This window comes from Dermacentor variabilis, chromosome 6, assembly GCF_050947875.1.
Source record: "Dermacentor variabilis isolate Ectoservices chromosome 6, ASM5094787v1, whole genome shotgun sequence".
Classification (NCBI taxonomy): Eukaryota; Metazoa; Arthropoda; class Arachnida; order Ixodida; family Ixodidae; genus Dermacentor; species Dermacentor variabilis.
Window position 1 is genome coordinate 27,502,051 of NC_134573.1, and position 21,687 is coordinate 27,523,737.

At 48.1% G+C, this 21,687-nt stretch overlaps 1 protein-coding gene across 3 annotated transcripts in view; it reads left to right on the forward strand.

The window, feature by feature from the left end:
- Nucleotides 1-3,741: 3,741 nt before the first annotated feature.
- Nucleotides 3,742-21,687, forward strand: part of LOC142584702 (putative enoyl-CoA hydratase) — a 78,875-nt gene continuing 60,929 nt past the window's right edge. For 2 of the 3 annotated variants that reach the window (XM_075694905.1, XM_075694904.1), the window contains exons 1-2: nt 4,004-4,115; nt 15,007-15,171. In XM_075694905.1, the coding sequence (XP_075551020.1) occupies nt 4,025-4,115; nt 15,007-15,171 (256 nt within the window). In that variant the 5' untranslated portion in view covers nt 4,004-4,024. Of the gene's footprint in view, nt 3,927-4,003; nt 4,116-15,006; nt 15,172-21,687 lie in introns of those variants that run through there. The other variant, XM_075694906.1, reaches the window with a different exon arrangement.

Below are 21,687 nucleotides of genomic sequence, written 5' to 3' on the forward strand. Positions count from 1 at the left end.
CGTTAGGTAACTTCTTATTAAATCATTAGCGACGCCGCGTATTCCGTAGATTTCTAGTTTATGGAATAATATTTTATGATCGATCGAGTCGAAAGCCTTCCGTAAATCTAGAAAAAGACCAAGTGTAACCTTCTGTTTTTCGATGTTCTCAATTATTTTATCCTTGATATCTAGAAGGGCTTGCTCTGCTGACTTATTATTTTGGAAACCATATTGGTACTTTGAGATTACACTGTGTTTAGTCAAGAAAGACCACAGCCTGTCAACTACGACGCTTTCGAAAAACTTTGAAAATATATTTAAGACCGAAATTGGTCTGTAATTTGAGACTTGATCTTTCGCACCACCTTTATGTATTGGTGTTACGCGAGCGGATATCCTACCTAGGTTAACCAATGAAGAAAAAAAAAAAACACTATGAACTACCACGTCCAAATTTTCTGATCCCCTATTGCGAACTGTGCTTTTGTACGTCTCCGTCTTTTGTCGTTTCCCTACTTTTCTTCCACCAATCCTTCAATCGCCTCTTACTGATGTCTATTGCGGACCTGTTTGCTTTACCACTGCTCCCGCTGAACCCAAGGGCTTCAAGGAGGCCAGTGGTGCCTAAATCGACCGCTCCCAAATCCTAAATCGATCCTAAATCGAACCGAGCAGCAATCGTCAGCGCCTCTTGCGGCACCTTCCGTCAAAACTGACACTGACGGACCGGACCACGCTACTCACGCTGCCCACGCGGACGGACCTGCCAACGTGATCGCATGTTCATGCTTGTTTTGAAACGAACAAACGGCGCAAGTTTTGCTATGTGGTTTCAAACCAATCTCAAGATTACACGGTCGGATACGCCCTGCCATTCGTCGTAAAGGGGAAAAGCTCTACGCTGCCGGGCACGTTCACAGCGTGAAAGAAGTCGCCGGTGAGACTGTGCTGGCGAAGTGTCACTTCCAGCAAGGCACACACAACTGCAGCGTATCTCTGGCCTGAGTACACTCAGCTATCATATTATGCTTTGATCAAGCAGCTCAATTGAGTGTGCAGGCATGGCTGAGCTTATTAAGCATTCGGCGTAAGCGTTCTTATCCAACCATTTGAGTTACCGCAGACAAAATGTGTCCCTCCATGCTGCTGTTTTGACACGCTTGCAAAGCCTCATTTGCCAGGGAGGATGGGCGCCATATCTTTTAGAATTATTAAAAGGCTCTTTTAAACAACTTGCACAAAAATGTTATTAGACTGCTATGTTCTGCCAAGCAACTGCAATACTTTGTTTACACTCTAAAACAAAATTACACCCTTTGGGTTGTATCTTGCCACACAACGATAAACGTCATCTGTCTTGTCCGCATTTCCTTTCTTTAACGCTGCGAGCCCGGTACTTCCCAGTAACGAACGGCATGCGCGTTATCAGCATGACATATATCATTCCCGATAGGAAAGTAGCGGGCGCGGCGTTTTCAAGAAAGGAAACACGAACAAGGCAGATGACGATTATCGTTGTGTGGCAGATATACACCCCAAGGGGGGGCGGGGGGGGGGTGCTACCTTTGTCTAAGATTACACAACTGCCGAGGCACCGGCACGACCTTCAGCCGCTCTGGCCGCCAAGATTCGGGCGACCGTATTCGGCAACCTGGACCCAAGCAGAGCCACACAGCGTGAAGTGCTCAGTGACTCACGCAAGCCAGAACATCTGCAACCACCACGCAGTACGCTTCGTACAGCAAAATAAATAGCTCTAAAAGATATCGACAATTTGCAAATATATGTGAGTCGGCTGCCCGGCAAGACTCTTTCTCGACCAAAAACTTCAGTCTACTGACTACAATAATTTCTAGTGCGATCCTCCAGGAAGGAAGCGCAAGCACAAAACCACGGCCGGCCAGGAAATCTGTACAGTTGGAGAGCAGGCAGCCCTGCACGGCCGTTACATCATTTGACGCAGCAGTACCGCCGTCCCCACGCTATTTTTTCCTCGGCTGTTTTCGATGTCTTGCACATTTGCCATCGTAAAACAGTGGTATGAGAAAGTTTGCCCGCAGGACGGTGCCGTACGTGGTTATAAGAAGTTTCGAATCACACGCAGTAATAACAACAATACTTGCGCCAGCTGGATTCTACGTCTACGCCGTCGACTGAAGTTGTATCAGTGTATGGGCACGTTGCAAGTGCTAGGCGGCGCCCTGTCTTTCCGACCCCTAGCGCCATCTGACGAATAGTTGCGCGAATGTGGTAGGATTACTCACGGCGTCAGCAGCCCGCGCTGCGTGTTTGGCGTCCTATCAAACGGTAGCGATGGCGCGAAACAGCGTGCCGATATTAATTTTAACCGGGTTTCGGGAATTACAAGATCTTCATAGCTTTTTTCGTGAAAAGAATTTTGAGAAAGGAAGTCGTCTATTTGAAGTGGGGCACGTCTACGACGTGAGGGAAGTGTTGAACTCGCGCTGATCGGAAGTGACTGCTAGGTTTATTCCGCAAACGAAAAATAATGCACCATGTGAAGCTCAGCGTAAGTTACTTCGTTATCTACGGCGTGGACGCGTGAAATTATAGGCGACATTGATTCTTGAAGATCGGCGACAGCAGACAAATCCTAGCGGGGAGCTGCGATTGCCGTGCTGGCATCGCAGGGAAGTGCAAGGACGCCGCGGTAGTTTCCCTGTATATACAGGACGGCAAATACGAATCCAAAACATCTCATCCAAGAACGTGGGGCGTAAGAACGACTCGTAAGACCTACCAGAGGTATTCTAACGTTGCTCTCCCCAAACACAAAAAAAGGGGATGAACTTACCAGTGTGTTAGACTACGCTGGGAAAATATTTTCACCCAAGTTACTGGAAGTGCGATACTTTTATGTTGCGATTTTTCAGTGCGTGCAAAGGAGGTTCCAATAAACTACGTTGTCAAAAATTTTGGTGATCTCAACTGCCCCTTCGTTGAAGGGTGTATGCCAGCTCAGCCGGCTGCAACCCCTCCTCAAATCTCTCAGCAAGCCCTAGCGCTGTTTGAATGGGAGTGGATTGGGAAAGAGTTCCACAGCTTTACTGCGGTACAGTGTGGGAACAAACTACTTTGCTTATGCATATCCTGGTACGCACTGCAGGCAGTGGCGTAGCAACGGGGGGGGGGGGGGGGCGTGGGCCCCGGGTGCAAGGGGCCAGTGGGGGGGGGGGGTGTCATATACGTCTGGAGACACACGGACATTGTTGATATCCTCGCCTTCCTCGAATAAACCCAGGGGAGGGGGGGACAGAAGACCTATGGGCCCCGGGTGCCAGACGACCTAGCTACGCCACTGACTGCAGGTGTCCCGTTGCTGCCATCATTGCTGTAAAAGCAAAGAATTCAGCGTTATAACGCACTTGGCATAACGCCGGAACATAAAACAGCTTATGCCGTCGGACGAGCGCTATCCAGTGTTGACGCCGTTCTGCTTCATACGGTCGGCTTGGAAACCTGTAAAACTTCGTTCCTCGTGAGTTGGTGTACGTGCTGTTGCAGCCCACTACTCAACAGCCCGGGTTGCACTTCGGCATTGCTTAGAAAAGGCAACAGCTACGCGCGAAACAGTGCACATGCAGGCTTTCCTAACGCAAGCGGGCCTGGCGTATCCTGCCGGTTCCGCGCTCGCCGTCGCGAGGGGCGCCCTAGTAGGCACGGAAACTACGTTCCGTGCCTACTATCAGTACCAGAGTTGCGCTTTCGACGCTACAGGTGGCGCGGCCGTCGCAGGGCGTTTAAGGGCGTTGCCTCGTGGTTTATGAGTGTTCGTAGTCTGCGTCTGCGCTTGAGCCTTTGAATAGCAGTGTGTGTTCGCTTGCACATCAGAAACATGCAAGCACTTCGCCGGCCCTTTCAAAGTACTGTGATGTGTTACTTACGAACAGTACCGTGGCAAGCTCGTGCATCGAGTGACGCAAGTACCGCACTCTTAATCTTAGCGCGGTCGGTTTTCGAAATACGCGCCATCTACTGATGAGCTAGCTGCCCTTCTCAATACCAGCATGATACGGTTGTTATGCATGCATTTATGTGCGTTTGTCCCAAGCACGCAGGGGTGCAAAAGGTGATACTGCCCATGTCACAGGGGTTTGCGGTACTGACAAAGCGTGAGCACTGTTGTTTCGCCTGTATGAAGTAGCTATAAATTGGTCCTTATGCCAATGGACTCAAGTCCGCAAGCCTGTGCCTTTGCGCTGATCTGTGGCTGAAATAACGATTTGTCAGTGGTCCAGGCGTCGCTCTGCCCACGTATGCTTTCAGCGCGATATCGGCCGGCTGTGACAGGAAAGGAATCGAATCGAGAATCGGCTGCAGTGTTTGTGGCGACTCTCGTGATTCTGAAGTCCGTAATGTCTCGAACCGAAATAACAGACGGAACACTTCTTTACAAGGAAGCAACATTTACCGATTGAATTCTGTGGGCCGCAACGTTGAGGAAGATTAAGGAAGAATAAAATTAGAACAATGCTGCGAAATTAATCGTGTGTGCCATAATTTAGTTCTTAAAGAAAGAAGCATAGAAGGGCTTCTTGTTGGGCAATTCGGTATCCATTAATTATATACACGGTTCTGCATATTTGGCTGCGCGTGTTCAAAAAAAGGTTTTGCACTCACTGCTGCACTGTTCTTGCTCAAATTTTGCAGAACGATCACATTTTGTCGTTGACTTCGTTTATTATAACACTTGGCAGGATTAGTCGCCTGTTTCCTTAGACAAAAATTAGAAACTTTTTGCCTATGGGAAAAATGGCGTCTGAAAAGCCGGCCCTGGCACATACATGTGTTGCCGCCTGCTGACAGCAGCAGAAAGAAACTAAGCAAGGAACGCAAAGCGTTCCTTGCTTAGGCGAGGCACCCCAACAGCCAAAATGTACAGGTGTGGGGCTGAAGATGTCACAATAGAGACACAGGTTGCAATACGTGGACTCGAAAAATGAGGCACTCAACTCCACTTGATACTTACATGACGCACTTGGTATGGTAGAGAATGGTCGTTGTGAGTCATCATGCAAGTGTTCTGCAGCAAATGGTTACTGCTCTTGCGACGTGTGTATCCTGTGGGTCTGTCTGACTATGTGGTCAACTCTGTGTGCTTGCAATCACACTCTTGATGAAGGCCGGAACCCGGCCCAAAGTCGAAATGAAATGTTTTCTTTTGCTTTTCTACGTGCGCCTGCACTTTTTTCAAATGATATATATGTGTGTGTCTGTGTCACACACAGCAAGTAGCACTGGGTATGTGCTTCTCTAGAAATCTGCACGCACATAGGGCAGAGTGGCTGCAGTGTGCGTCTCACGAGCATTCAGGGAGCAACCAGAGCAGAGCAAGACAACACTCAAGTGGACCCTTGCACTATTAGAATTGCGAACTGATATCTAGAGCAAGGGTGCCTGTCCTTTGTTGCAAAGTACTTAATTCTCAAAAGGCAAATTGTTATGGTTAGTTATGCAATTGTATGCAATTTTGTAGCACAAAGCCTTTAATTTAATTTGTGCACAAGTCATGTACGATGACTATCCAAACGGCACTTTCTTTTTACCATCTGCTTCATGAAAAAAGCCAGACACACGATAAGAACTGCGTTGAGTCAGACAAGAATGCTTTGCATTAAGAGTGATTGGTAGAATCCTGTTTCAAAATCCTGCTTTTCAATTGCCCCCCTCACATGCGAGCAGGTGTGCACTGCATGCAGCTGATAATTAAGGCGCACACAGTAGTCGAGGTTGAGCTTTCCAACAGACTTGCTTTTAGTTTGTACTTCTGAGGGATTGCTAGACTTGCACCAGCTTTGTGGCATCCCTCACTGTTCTTGCACAGAGATACATTGGTAATCTGGTGAAAAATTTCTCAAAATGCCTCCTTGTTGAACATGGGTCAGTATAAAGTGGAACTCGAATGCAATTTGTGACAGAGTTTTACTGTGAGTAGCATCAGACAATGGTGCTACTCTCAGGATTCTTACTAAGTGTGCATTCAGCAATTTCCACAAGTGGCATAAAAAAATTAATTAGTGACACATTACTGCGCAATGTTGCATATTTACAACATAGCAAGAACAGCAGTCAAATCAATTGCTTCCGGCTTTTGGAGCTTTCTTTCCATGTTGCTGCATTTCTGCGACATAGATTCCAATGTTGTGCAATAATTTCTTGTCTCATATACCACAGTAGTGAAAGCTAAACCCAGACAAGCATGAGTGCGCCATCAGTGATCTAGGTATTTTGAAAATTGCAACCGAATTTCAGAGTGAAGTAAAAAAAATGTTTTTACTCACTGTCTTATATTTTGTTGATTGAGTAAGTAGCACTATAGCATTGTTATATCACAATAATTTGTTTGCAGTGGCAGACAGTTGCTGTTTCCAAAATGCAACAATGTGCATCATGCTTTCTCTATGTCACAGAATGGGCAAACTAGATTACGCTTTTGCGACTAGGGACTGCCATGTGACAACAAAGACAGCAACTTGCACGGCAGCAGTGCTGACCCTACTGAGAGTTCCTTTTTTTGGTACTCGAACATGTATGGACATGACGACATATAGAAATGTTTTTGTGAGACGTGTATCGAGTAAACACTTGTGCTGTACTGAGAAATATAGTAAACTGTAGTAGACTTGCACAAAAGCCCCCCTTCCCCCTTATGACATAGCTTAATATGAATTTTGCTAGACCACTGTTTAAGGAGGGAAAGAAGTAACTAAAAAAGGAGGAAGACTGAACAATGAATCAGTGGAGGAAGTGACCCAAATGAAGAAAATTCAAGGGACGCTTAGTTGTCCTTGCACGGATGAATGCAAAAGCATTGCGACCAATGTGCGATGCCTATGCTCTTTCAGTCGTTGAGTAACCAGTTCTTGGGACACCTAGTTCTTGTTCTTGGTTCAGCTCTCACCAAAGGTCAAGGGTTTGAGTGCCTCAATTAACTTAACCTTAATTACACCAGATGTTGTGGGCTTGAACCCAACCGAAAATCTTGGGATTGTGTGCCTTAATCAACTCTATCTTTACTGTGCCCTAATTAACATCGCCTTAATTAACACCAAAGGTCATGGGTTCGACTCTTACCAAAGGTTGAGCTTTTGTAGCCTCTTTGGACCATTGTGTGGTCACACTGACGCCTACAATGCCGGATTTTCCGCCTCATGAGCCATTTAATACCTTCGCATTAAAAATGGGTCCTTTGCTACCGTATACACCTTAAGATGTCAAAAGAGATCAAGAATCGTTGCACAGTTTTAATGCTTTGTTTAAACACACATTAGATATTTCCTGACCGGCACTGGGTGCTTTGGTGGCAAAGCGGCAGTGGTGCAAGTTGTTTTCCGGTTGAAAAAAATCCGCACGAGTAACTGCTAAAAGTGTTCAGCCTAGCCCAGTGCCTCCTCTATTTTTTCAGTGCCTGGGCGAATGCTCTCCGCAGGGCGCCCGCGTCGCCGCCGCGCTGTGTGAGTAGGATATTAAGCTGGCGCTGACGGGCCGCGTGCAGTACGAAGCTCATGCGAAGCTGACGAATTCGTGTTTGCGTTTGACAGCATTCCGATTTTTCTCAGGCTTTTGCCGGTGCGTATTCCGCATGCAGTCTGTCCGGCTGCGCTGACAGTGCGAAACTTGCATTCGTATTTTGTAGTGCAGTGAAATCTCGTTAAACCGTAGTCGGCCGGAGCTCGGAAAAAGTACGTACTAAACGGTAGTTCTGTTTAACCGAAATAGCATGAGATCGCCCACTTACCTGTAGAAAACGGAACTCGGAGAGAGTGCGATGAAAGGAGAAAAAACATGCAGTATTTATTAACTTCGCGCGACATAAGTGCTATTTTCGTTTGATGCCGCGGCGGCCTAGCACGACGACAGCGGCAGCTGCGTGCCAGCTTCTCAGCCAGCCCCCTCCTCTCGGCAAACGCTCGCACGGCAGATTCCTCGTTGGCGTTACGTATTCTCCGTGCACGCGCGCAGTAGTGCTGCATAAGTCCCGGGGCGCCTTTTTCATTGCCGGAGTTCGGAAAACTTTTGGTTTGGAAGAGTTACGTTATCGCGCCCCTGTTCTCGTTGTGACGATTGCATTCATGAGGCTGATGTAGCGCGCAGCTTATGCCACTGTCGGGCCTGACTCGCCCGTGCTGTCGCTAGTCGACACTTCGGCAACAACAGGGGCAACGATGGCGAAAAGTCGAACCTCGTAGCCGACATCTCTTAGCGGTCGCAGCAGCGCTGCCGAGCAACTTCGCATTCCAAATGCCACACACTGTAGTCAAAAGCAGATCGCAGATCCATGTCGCGGGCCAGCGCTGACTTCTTCGTGTCACGTTCGATAGCACGGACGATGTCTAGTTTTTCTTCTATGCTGAACACCCGGCGTCTTTTTTTATCCGAGCTTCGGCATGACGCGAGTCCTCGCTTGCACGACGCCAGAATGCTCTCCGGCACCAACGTTTTTAGATCTCTCTCAGTTTGCAAGCTCCCAACGAGCCGCGCACGAGAAAGCGGCCCCCTTCCGTTTCCACTCGCCATGCGGCGCTGCTGTCACTGTCGGCCCGGAGAGCTCGCGCTTGGCAGCGGTTGCGGCAGCCATCTCCGCCGGATGCGCAGAATTCAAATTTGTTGGCCTTTTTTTAGTTGTCACGTAGAAACTGAATTCAGTCTCATGGTTAAATAACTGTTTGGCCTGAGCAGTAAGGGTGAGATAAAGAGCAGGCTGAAGCAAGATCGCGAAAAACTGCGATCATTTACTTGCTTCCCGCTTTATCTATCGCATCGTATTTGCGATGTTTATCCTGGATAGTTTAGTGCCTGTTGGCGTAACGCTATCAATAGTTATTGTGAATAGTTCACGAACCATAAAAGACGATTTAAAATAGCCATGTTCCGTTCTGTTTCTAGAACAGTCACGAAATTCTGCGCTCTGTTACCGACGTACAGAGCACAGCACAGCGAGCAGGGTTTTTCACGTTCACTTTGAGCATTTATTTAAGTGCACACAAACAAACACTGAATGCAGACACACCTGGTGCGAAACACGGAAGGAATGCCTACAGAAGACGAGCTTTTTTATTTGCAATGGTGACTTTTTCTCTGCTTTCCAGCCGGCGATTCACATCTCTCGTGTAGAAGTGCTTGCGTGTAACTATGACAAAATTCAACACCTGGCATGTAAAAGAGGCCATATGCTCTGCACATCCAAGCCGCACAAGGTTTCTCAATTACAACTCGTCCAACACCTCCCAAAACATATCCGCGGAAAGTGGGCCTTCTTTCAATGAAATTGAAACTGCTCTGTTTACAATATTTGTAAACTCTAAGGTAAGGTGCTTTAGGCAGCCTTGCTTGAAGCTCCTGTACACCGTGAGGTATGAGTGACTGCCAACAACTGGCACTGGAGAGTTGATATCCTCTATGCAGGAAGGGCATGTTGTACTCTTGCTGAGTTTATGCACCACATAGCCCGAAAAGTAGTAGGAGGTGCTTTCATCTACTTCTCCCTTGGAGTAAATGTGGTCACTGCCACTGTGCTGGGGCAAGTCATTAGGTTCAGAGGCTAACTCAAGAATGCTGGATTCAATCAGGTCATGCAGGTGTGCTTGCTTACAGCGGTGTGCTTCTCTCGATTTCTTCAGTGTGTCTTGAACACCTACAAGCACAGCACTCGGTGCACCCTCCACACTTCCACGAAGACCGGTCTTTATAGGTGTGTACAGACTAAGCAGTCGGAATATTTGTGTGAAATTCACGACTGTACCACACAGCGTAAACACGCACACGTGAAAAAAACCACTGCTTGCTACTTCGACAAGGCGGCTGCAATGGCGGCGACGATAGGGATGGACCGGGCCGGTCGGGAAAACACTGTGGCGAGCGCCACCACGCGGCTGGAAAGAGAAAGGCGACACTCCGCGCGCCGGAGCTTTCAAACTGAAAGAGATCTAAAAACGCTGCTCCGGCACGGCGTCGAAATGATGTTGATGTTGATGCGGCTTCACGTGCAAACGCACAGGGCGCTTGGAGGCCGTTGTAACGATCTCTGAGGCTCGTTGTTCTGCTGGGCCGCCCAATGGAGACGACGCACCACCGTGTTTGCGTGACGAAAAGTGGAAACGCTAAGTTTTTACCGATGCGTACGCAATAAGCTGGTATTGTTTATGCGGATACAAAATACATTATCTTCAATGGCCGTTGAGTCGGGGAATTGAGTTTACTACTTTTAAACCGAAACTACTGTTTAAGCGGGTGCGGTTTAACGAGGTTTTACTGTATTCGTTTTTTTTTCTCTGGCTTTTGCACGCACGTGTTGCACATGCAGCCTGTCCGGCCGCGCTAACAGTGCGAAACTTTGAATTCGTATTGTTCTTCTTTCAGGATTTTGCAAGCACGTGTTCCGCATACCTCAGTATGTCTTACTGTTGTGTACCATTGTGCAAATCGAACGGAAAGAAAAAGACTGTCGGGCTGTCATTCCACGAAATACCAGCTGCCGCTGGTATACGCGAGAGGTGGCTTGCAGTAATTAGGCGGGGTAATTGGTCGCCTAATACAGCTTCAAACTACACTAGAGTATGCAGCCGCCATTTCAGAACAGAAGACTTCATAGAAGGAAAAAAACGGCGGCTCAAGAAGGATGCAGTTCCATCAGTCTTTGCAGACTACCCTTCACGTTTGCAGCCGTAGGCAACAATTAAACGAAGCATGGCAAGTATCACTAAATGTGACCATGCTGCGAATGTACAGTCAACGAATGATTGCACCAGTAGCCATGCTGCCTCGCGACCACTTTCATGTGCAATGCTGGTAACATCAGGTCCCGAAGCTGAAGAATCGGAGCCGATGGACACTACAAGCGCTACCTGCGAAACAAGAGACAATCATGGTGTACAGTGCCAGAATGAATGCGTGCACAGGGCGGACCAGGCTGCGTCGATCCCGTGACAAAAGTGTCCAGGCCTCTGGATAGCAATTCGGCCTCTGCTTTGCTCACTACCGAAAAGGCCAAATGGAAGAGAAAAGAAAGAGATCTGAGAAGCCAGATACTGAGACATCAGACCATTGACAAGTACAAAGAGAAGCTCAAGAAGCTGCAGGAGGATTCTTTGACTGCAGACGTTTCCTACATTAGAGAAAGAGCAGCAGAGAAAGAGGCTTCAGCATTGTTTCTCGTGGACCAAATTACCAATTACAAGAAAAAAAGGCCTACCTGGTCTGAAGAAACTACTCGACATTATGTGGTACTGAGGCATTTATCAATGAAAGCCTACAAACGTAGAGGGGAGATGCTTTTGAAGCTTCCAGACCGGAAGACCCTAACCAACTATATTGGAACTACAAGTGGTGAGACCGGCTTCAGCAAACTGGTGGAAGCTCGGCTGATATGTGAAGCCGAAAACTTTGACAAACCACAATCAAAGGTCTGCTCGCTCAGCGTTGAAGAGATGAGGGTAAAGCAGAAGTTGCAATACAACAAGCAACGTGACTGCTTTGTTGGGCAAGTAGACATTGGGGTGGAAGAGCAAAACGGTGACCTTGTCTAAGCCAATTCACTCCTGTGCTTTGTCATCAGTGGATTGACAACAAAGTTTCAAATTCCAGTTGCCTACTATTTTACAAAAGGGCTAACAGGCCTCCAACTCCACAAGTTGCTGATTTTCGTCATGCAAAAAGTGGAAGCTTGTGGGATTAGGATTGTTCGCCTTGTCACGGACAATCATAAAGTGAACGTGAATTGCATAAAACTGCTTGGAAATGGCTTGCTTACCTACCGGATTGAGCACCCCTGTGATCGCAGCAGGATTCTTTTCATTAGCTTTGATCCGTGCCATGTGCTGAAGAACGTGAGGTCACAGTTTCTATCGTGTGACTTTGGCCCGAAAGGTGAGATTTCTGCTTCACACATAAAAGACCTCTACGAACTGCAGAAAGGCTTGTCTGGAAAGCCTGTTCGGTTTTTAAGCAGGAAGCACTTTTATCTGAGTAACATAGAAAAGATGAACGTGGCAAGAGCCATCCAGCTCATGTCTCCAAGTGTAACCGCTGCCTTGGAACATCTCAAGGGTCAGGCTGGACACACTTGTGCGTTGTCGTTTTCAGCGGCAGGCCCAACAATTACGTTCATGAAGAACGTTTATCGGTGGTTCGTGCTTCACGATGTCATCGACGCAGCACATACGCCAAAATTTTTCGGATGGCCGTCAATTTGACGACAGTGCTGATCTGCGGCTTGAATGGCTTGAGGTCACTTTTCCTATGTACTTGGAGACATTAAAGAAAAGATCTGGACATGCCCATGAATTCCTCACAGCCGAACCTTATGTAGCAATTCTGTTAACCACCTATTCGACAGTGGCATGCATCAGATATCTGTTGACGGAAGGGAAGTTTTCTTTTGTACTCTCAAAAATTCAACAGCGATCCAGTTGAATCACTCTTTGGAAGTTTGCGAATGCCAACCGGGTGCAACGACATGTTGGACGTTCGGGCTGCACTGTCAGGTCTCGAAAAGCTACTGAAGACCGGGATTGCTGCGTCCAATGCAGCCTCCAATATTGCCAACAAAGAATGTGGTGCAATGTCGAGACACATACTGTATGATGCACTTTCCTCTGCACAACCAACTTCTGCTTCAGCTTCAATGCCTCCCCTGATGTCGACTGTGCAAGCAGTGCCCCAGCTCTCGAGAGCAAGATTGGCGTTGCAGAGACTTAATACCAGAATTTTGCCACAGCAGCTGTCATTGCTACAGATTTCGGCTACCGCCTATGCGCGGGGCTACATTGCAAAGGTTGTGGGCGAGCATATTGACTGCAAGAATGGTGTTACTTTGTGTACGAAGCCGGTGAGCAACCAGCCGCTCTTTCAGCTCACTCGGAGCCAACATCGAGGTGGGCTGCTCTACCCGTCGGACCAACTTCTCTTTTTCCTGGACTGTTTAAGAGATTTTGCTGACCGTGCCCGGCAGGAGCACCAGACCTTGCAGAAGCCACTGACTACCTTAGTGGAGTACGCCGTCCCAGCTCTTTGTTCTTCAAAGTTGCTAAAGTGCAAGAGCAATGACAGAAACGAGCACAGTCTTAAGCTCATGAACCTCCTATCGGTTCGTTTCCTGAGGCTGCTCCTCTGCAACTACGCCTTCAATGTTACTGATAGGCTCGACGCAGTTAAACATTTTGTAAGAAAGCCCCTTTCGCGAAAGCACGCGAAACTGTGAGAGTGGCATACGCTTCAATGACATGTGGTAATTTCCGTCCGCAATAAATGCTTTTATTTCCACCATTGAAATGGTAAAATGGAAATGGCATTGAAATGTAGTGTGAGCCATAGCTCGCAACTCGTTAATATTGAAAACATGAACCTCTCTATTTGCAGAGTAATGTCTGCATGCAGGTTCTGCAGAGCTTCATGTGTTGCAGAAGCACACGGCAGAACGCGCTGTTTTTGTTTGTTTTTGCACCGTCACGATTTAACTGCTTTGAGTTCCTAAATGACACGGCACAGCTCCTCATTTTCTGACGCCAGCTGTGGCTTCCTTGCAGTGGCAACAAATGTAATTCTCAAAAACTTTAAGAAGGGAACACGGCTTCACGTTTTGCTGTAGAGCAGTCTCACGAAATTACGTGCCATTTAGTGCATGAACTCCCGGCTTGCATGCAGTCTGCTACACGAGTAGACGTTAGGACGCACCGGGGCTCTTTCAGCGTCCAAGCGTTCCCATGATATGGTGGCAAGCACTGCTTTCAAATATCGACTTTCATATAAGTGAACATAACGGCGACAGAACATTTTTCCACGCATTGGATTTCAACTGGCACGCGCTCCCGTATTGGCACAGCAGACGACACGCAAGCGCATCGAACAGTAATAGCCACGAACGACACATGCCTCTAAAATAGGCTGGTTGCCCAGAGCGACAAGTGCTGCAGGGTTCGTGTTTACAAAAGTCTTGATTGTACTTGAAACAATGCGAATACAGTCGAAAGTTCAACCATTTAACAGCTGCAAATAGAGTCGCGCCCTGCATTTCCGTGAGCGACGACGATCCTACTCCAGTGGCGGCGCGTGGCGGCGAAAAGCCGTACTAGAGCCGACGGCCGGTCCCCTTGGTTCTCCGCTCCATTTCCCAGGCACAGAAAAATAGAGGAGGCACTGCCTAGCCTTGCTCAAAGTGCAAGAATAGCTGCTTTCTTTTGTATCACACTTACAAATGAGCGTGCGTTTCCTCACACAACTGGGCACCTTGAAGTCGAAAGCAGCCGTCATGAAAGTTTTCTTGTGTTACATGGGCAATAGTGCTCAAAGTGAGGAGCCCAGCTTTGTTCAACAAGCAAGATGAATTGGTTCCTCCTTGATCGCACTAAAAGATAATGTATTTCTATATGAAACCACATTTTCTACTCTTCTAGAAATTTAGCCACATATGTGCCATTGGGGACAAAAGTGCCCAGAACTTGCGAGCATCGACCGAATTGCGTCACTGCACCATCTGCCGGGATCAGCTGTGCTATCATCTGCCTCCGAGACTACCCGAAAGCGTGGTCTGTGCATGCGCTTTTCAGCAGTCTCGAACGCAGCAGATGATTGCGCGGCTGATCCTGGCAGGTGGCGCACGGTGCAGTTCGGTCGCAAGCCCTGGACACTTTCATCCCCTGTGGTATGTTGCAAATTTGCGACATACCTGTTTCATTGCAAAATAAATTGTGTGCAATGCCAAAACAAATTTCCTACTGCAGTGTGATGATTGTTACAGTTGCCTACATCACCAGAAGTGCTATTAGTATTGATAAATGAAAAAGTTATGCAGTAAAAGGCAAACTAATTACTCGAACAGTGATCATCACATATTTTCCGACATGGCTGCCAGCATAAGGCATTGTTGTTATTGGTCACAGTGCCATGAGTGCAGTTTTGTATTACATTCACCAGCTCACATACATCCTCATGACTTAGCAAATGATTTGAATTTGAGGATGCTTAATGAATGCACTGCACAAACAAACTGGCCAATCTCGCATGCAGGTTGCCCTGTTGTGTGTGACAAGCAAGGTCGCATCCTTCTCGTGGGGCTGAATCGGCCCGAGAAGCGCAACTGCCTCAATGTGGCAGCCGCGCAGCAGCTTCTGGAGGCCCTCCACGAGTTCGATCGTGATGACAGCGTTGATGTGGCGGTGCTTCATGGCAAAGGTAGGTGAGACGGTTTTCATTGATGAGCGTTGATATGGAAAGGTCGTCCAGGTTGTGGTGTCAGAACCTGAAGAAAAAAAAATATTTCTAATAATAATTTTGCAATATAACTGATACGCAGCCAAGTTGGTGATATGTGATGTTTAACTCCAGACTAGGTAAACTAGCAGGAAAGCAAGTAGACCATAAGCCTAGTGACTAAAATTTATTGTGAAAGCTTTTGGAAGTTAACTGAATAGCTTGTAAAGGGGTGCTAAAGGTAAACACTGAATTAGTTTAGATTCATAAAGCATCCTTGAAGACCTCCACTGTTACTGATTTTTTAGTAATAGGCTGTTTATATAAGAGAAAATGACAATCAAAGCCTAGTTTTTTAATTTTGGGCTAAACCCTAGGGCCATTACGTCAGTGTGACGTCATGGATTGCAAAGTGTCTTTTTGGGTATCAGACATTGTGGTTCAATAAAAGCTCTTTATACTTTGTAAGTTCAATCTTTGGCTCTTCAAGAACACAGTATATAATTAATTTTTACTGCTAAAAAAAATTAACTGCATCGAAATTAGTCAAAATGTGCAACTTCACAGCAAGCTGGTGTGAGAAGGTGGCGTCAACGCCTGTCTTTGCATCTTTTCTTGCTTAAGAAATGTCTTCTCATGGTAAGAGTGGCATTTTTCATATTGCTTAAGGCATATTTACTAACAGGCACTAAAGCTGTCCCCTAAGTGATATATATGCACCAAATGCTGTACTGATGTCATGTTGTCATGTACAGGCTCAATTAAAGAGGACTTCTGCTGTGCACCTGAGGGTAAATTGTGATTTTCAAAGGAACACAGTCCACTAAACCCCGTATTGTTAAATTTGGTTGACTTTCTCAGTAAAATGGAATGACACAAGTCGCACAAGTTACAAAAGACATCTGAAATCTATTGTGACAAAGCACCATGAGATAAGTTATAAAAGCACTAAGAAATAAGCATTATCTCAAGATTTTCACATTTCATGTTGTGCCTTGTTTCACCACATTTTATTTGTATCCAAAAAAGAAATGCTCAATAACCACTGAATTTAGCGGCACATACTTATATTTGAGAATGTTCTATGATCCAGTGCCTTCTGGAATTGTAGATTGTTCGCTGGTCAGATCCTCTGACACCTCTTTCAGTACTGACAATCCGGGTGTTTTGTCTGACGCAGAAGCTTCATACTAACTCGATGAGCAACAGGTCCATTGGGCATGGTGACAAACCTTTCCTGAACTTCCAAAATGAGCTCCACATTCCAGGTCTGAGTTGCACCCAAGCACGCAAGTTTCTCAATAATGTAAGCTAAAAACATAAAGTGAGCATATCTTTATGCTACCAGTCACGTTCAAGTGTATCGTCATGTAGGGCACTTTGAATCCTTCTCACAGCGATGACCTTGCATGCTGCCAGTAACAACCGTGATGCCCGCAAGGTGTTTGTGGTAATAATAATCGGCTGCCTTGAGCCAAGTTCCTCATTGAGCTGTAGCATCATAAACAAAACCAGTCGAGCACAACGCAAGGAAGAAGACATTTTTAGGCTCTGAAAATCCAACATAGGCACCAACATTGAAATAGGCATTTATAGGCATAATAGAATTGCCTCTAAAACGTTCCTAGATGCACAGTTCATGCCTAAATGTTAAATAGGCATGATAAAGGTTTTAGAAGGAACATTGGCATTTTACTTAAAGTTCCGATCTATGCACTAGTTTATAACAATGTATTTAGAGATGGGAAGGTAATTTAGTCCACTCACACATTTTCATTAGTGATGTCAATGAAAAAAATAGCATAAATCTTAACATTTGCATCATTTTAAAAAGACTGTGTTGATTTTTATAGTTCGCAGTTTACTTCAGCTCTCTATATGATTCAAGTTTTTTATCAATTCAAACAGATATGAAAAGTTGATTTCATCACCTGTCTTTTAAATTCATTTTGAAGCTACTAAATTAAATCGAAGTCTCTTGGTTGACTCGGTTAGCAAAGCATTCTTTTGCATCCCAGGACAGAGCAATGAGGTCATATTGTCGCAGCCTAGTAGAAGACGGGAAAGCCGGCGTAGAGGACGTATGGAAGCACTTTATCAGAGCAGTCAACGCGACCTCGTTGTCGTCTCTGTTTTTCCACTCGCGCGCTACTTCAGCATCGTTCTCATCGCCTGGCACATACCCGCAGTGACCATATAGGATGTGGCATTTGCCCCCCCCCCCCCCCCTTTGAAAAAAGGGCATTGTCCCGATGCACCAACGTCCGAAGGCTGTGCACAGACGGTGCAAAGTTGAGGTCATAAGGAAATTGTATGGCTTCATACGAAGCACATGCACAACCTCGGGCAGATGCCGCCGGCGTTTGGAGCAGTTATGGCTGTCGGGGACAACTTCATAATTAACATCGCTGATGCGGCGCAGAACTGTGTACGGGCCGAAGTATCTTTGCAGGAGCTTTTCAGACAGCCCCCGCCGACGAATCGGAGTCCAGACCCACACCTGGTCACCGACGTTGTACGTGACGGGTCTGTGTCGAAGATTGTAGTGTCGGGCATCGTATTCCTGTTGTGCTTTGATTCGCAAATGCGCAAGCTGCCTGGCTTCCTCTGCGCGTTGCGTAAACTCCTCGGCACCAGTCTCGGCGTCACCGCACTCGTGCGGCAGCATTGCGTCCAACATGGTTGGCATTTCGCGTCCGTAAACGAGGTTGAAAGGCGTCACGCGTGTTGTCTCTTGGCGAGCCGTGTTATATGCAAATGTAACATATGGTAAAATCTCGTCCCAGTTCTTGTGGTCGACGTCGATGTACATACTCATCATGTCTGCCAGAGTCTTATTCAGACGTTCTGTCAGCCCATTGGTTAGGGGATGGTAAGCCGTGGTCTTTCGGGGAGCGGTACCACTTAGTCGCAACACGGTATCCAGAAGCGCAGCCGTGAACGCAGATCCTCTGTCTGTTATGACCACTGCGGGAGCGCCATGCCTTAGGACGACGGCTTCGACAAAAAATCGCGCTGCTTCGGCTGCTGTTCCACGTTGGATAGCACCTGTTTCGGCGTATCGCGTAAGATAATCCGTGACGACGATTATCCATCTATTTCCGGCAATAGACAGTGGAAACGGACCTAAAAGGTCCATGCCAATTTGTTCGAACGCCGCTTGCGGTATCTCAGGATGCAGCAGTCCAGCTGGCTTGCTGGGTAGGGCTTTGCGGCGCTGGCAATCCAGGCATATCTGTGTGTAACGTTTCACGATCGACGCAAGTCTCGGCCAATAGTACTTGAGCCTAATTCTTGCTAATGTCCGAGCGTAGCCCAAGTGACCAGCGGTCGGCTCGTTGTGACAGGCGTGTAGGACTTCGTCGCGAAGAGATGCGGGAATGACGAGTAGGTAGCCGCTGCCACTAGGTGAAAAGTTCTTTTTATACAGAACGTCGTGGCGCAAGCAGAATGAAGGCAGCCCTCTGGCGAATAACCTCGGCACGCTGCCTGTTCTTCCCTCTAAGTAATCAAAAAGAGGAACCAGTTCTGCGTCCTCGCGTTGGTGGCGTGAAACGGCGACAGTATCTAGCACGCCTAGAAAAGCCGTGTCATCATCGTCGTGCACTGCAGTCTGAACAGGAGACCGAGAAAGGCAGTCGGCATCGGTGTGTCGTTTCCCTGATTTGTAGACAACCGTGAAGTCGAACTCTTGGAGACGAAGACTCCAGCGCGCTAGCCGACCAGCTGGATCTTTTAAATTAGTCAGCCAGCAAAGTGCATGATGATCACTGACAACGGTGAAACACCGACCATACAAATATGGCCAAAATTTCAGGACGGCCCACACCAGTGCGAGACATTCTTTTTCTGTCGTGGAGTAGTTTGCCTCCGTTCTTGATAGCGACCTGCTGGCGTAAGCAATCAATCTTTCGGCGCCGTCCTGCAGCTGTACAAGCACTGCGCCGAGGCCGACATTACTAGCGTCGGTATGAAGAATCGTAGGAGCGTCGTCATCAAAGTGTGCGAGCACGGGAGGCGTCTGCAGGCGTTGCCGTAGGTCGTGAAATGCCCGTTGCTGGTCTTCACCCCATATGAAGGGGACATCTTCTCTGGTTAGATGCGTTAATGGCCATGCGATGCGCGAAAAGTCCGCAATAAAGCGTCGGTAGTAGGCGCAAAGGCACAGAAAACGTCGCACGGCCTTTTTATCTGATGGCGTTGGGAAATTAGCAACGGCAGAGGTTTTATCAGGGTCAGGTCGGACACCTTCACGACTGACAACGTGACCGAGAAATTGAAGTTCTTCAAAGCCAAAATGGCACTTTTCAGGTTTAAAAGCTAGACCAGTTGAGCGTATTGCTTCAAAGACCGTCTTTAGTCTCCGTAAGTGTTCCTCGAACGTGGCGGAGAAAACAATCACGTCGTCGAGGTACACCAAACAGGTTTGCCATTTGAGGCCTGAGAGTACCGTGTCCATTAGTCGCTGAAACGTTGCTGGCGCAGAACACAAACCGAAGGGGAGCACCTGAAATTCATAAAGTCCGTCGGGCGTCACAAATGCGGTCTTCTCACGGTCTCTCTCATCAACTTCTATTTGCCAGTAGCCGCTTTTCAAGTCCATCGACGAAAAGTAACGGGCGTTTCGTAGCCTGTCCAGTGAATCGTTGATACGCGGCAGCGGATAAACGTCTTTCTTTGTGATCTGGTTGAGTTTTCGGTAGTCGACGCAGAAGCGCAGGCTACCGTCCTTCTTTTTCACCAACACGACAGGCGATGCCCAAGGACTCTTAGATGGCCGAATAACCCCGTCCTCAAGCATTGTCTTCACTTGCGTTTGTATCGCCTCGCGCTCTTTCGGTGCCACATGATAAGGATTCTGCCGAATTGGTCTGGCGTCGGCTTCGGTGACAATACAGTGCTTAGTGAGCGGCGTCTGGCTGACTCGTGACGTAGATGAAAAGCATTTCTTAAACTCATCGATGAGCTCAAGAAGGCTGTTACGTTCGACGGGTGACAAGGTGGGACTGATATCAACCACAGGAGCAGGCATGGCCACGGTGGCCGTCACGTGTTCCACTGAGAGGCAGTCTTGTATTGAGGTAAATTCGTCGAAGTAGGCAACAGCCGTGCCTCTAACAATGTGTCGACGTTCCCTGGTAAAATTCGTCAGCAGGAGTTCAGCACGTCCGTCGTGTACGTTAATTACGGCCCTGGCGATGGAAACGCCTTGACTCAGTACCAGTGCGTCGATGTGTTCAGCGACACCAGTCCCGGTGTTCAAGTCGTCGCAGATAACAGGTACGAGGGCACAGCTTCGCGGCGGAAGCGTGACGTCTTCGTCGGCGATACGTAAGCGGGGTCGCTGGTGCTCCGCGGAGTCGACGTCGTCTGAGCTCGTAGAAAGTGTGACGACGAGGTCACGGACATTAATCACTGCACCGTACTCTCTCAAGAAATCCAGGCCCAATATAAGTTCCTTGCAGCACTCAAAGAGAATGACGAGGGTGGCGACGAAGGTTTCACCGGCGATTACTACCCTGGCTGTGCATTTTCCGATCGGCGTCATCAACTGGCCGCCGGCAGTTCTGATGTTGGGCCCGGTCCACGGCGTCTTCACTTTTCTCAACCTGTCGGCCAGCTTTTGACTTATTATCGAAAAATGCGAACCAGTATCGACGAGAGCGGCCACTTGGTGGCCGTCAATGAAAACGACAAGATCGGCGCTGACGGCATCGGTTACAGGGGGGTGCGGTTGGAGACGTCGGAGTTTTAGAGTCGTCGGTCGTCGGTGATGGGGGCTCTTGGAAAGCTAGACGGTTTGCAACCGCACCCCCGGAGGTCGCTGCTTCTAGTTTCCCCGGCGTGGGCTAGGGGACCTGCCCCTAGAGGCGTCAGAAAAATCGCGACGGGTCGGGAACGTGATCGAGGCGTCGCTGAACCTTCTGGCCGAAAGTCTGTAGAATTGTCATCGCAGGTACGTGCAGCATCAAACACAGGGTAATTGCAGTTGGGAAACCTTGGATACCCGGCTGCGCGGTAGTGGCACGCGCGATAAACATGTCCAGCTTCGCCGCAATGAAAGCACAGCGGCCGGCGGTCAGCGGTGCACCACAAATCGGTCTTTCGAAGCGGGTAGCCCACAGGGGATTCGCCGTAAGACCGAGGCGCAGCGATCGGCTGGCGGCGATACGCATAGCTGGCGGCGGCTGTGACTGGCGAAAATATGGCGTCGGGGGTGGCGGTGCTGGCTGCGTCGTAGTGGTCGACGGTGTCAGCAGCATCGAAGTCACGGGAGGTGGACGACAGACAGCTTCCGCGTAGGTTAGCCGTCGCGGCACCGCCTGCTGGTCGGAGGACGAAAAGGCCTGTCGAACTTCCTCCCGAACGATATCAGCGACAGAAGCCACCGCTGGTGCCATAGGAGAAATCCCGAGCTGCCGGATCTCCTCTCGCACAATCTCCCGGATGACTTCACGCAGAGACGTGCCGTAGCTCTCAGGTAGAACTGAAGCATTC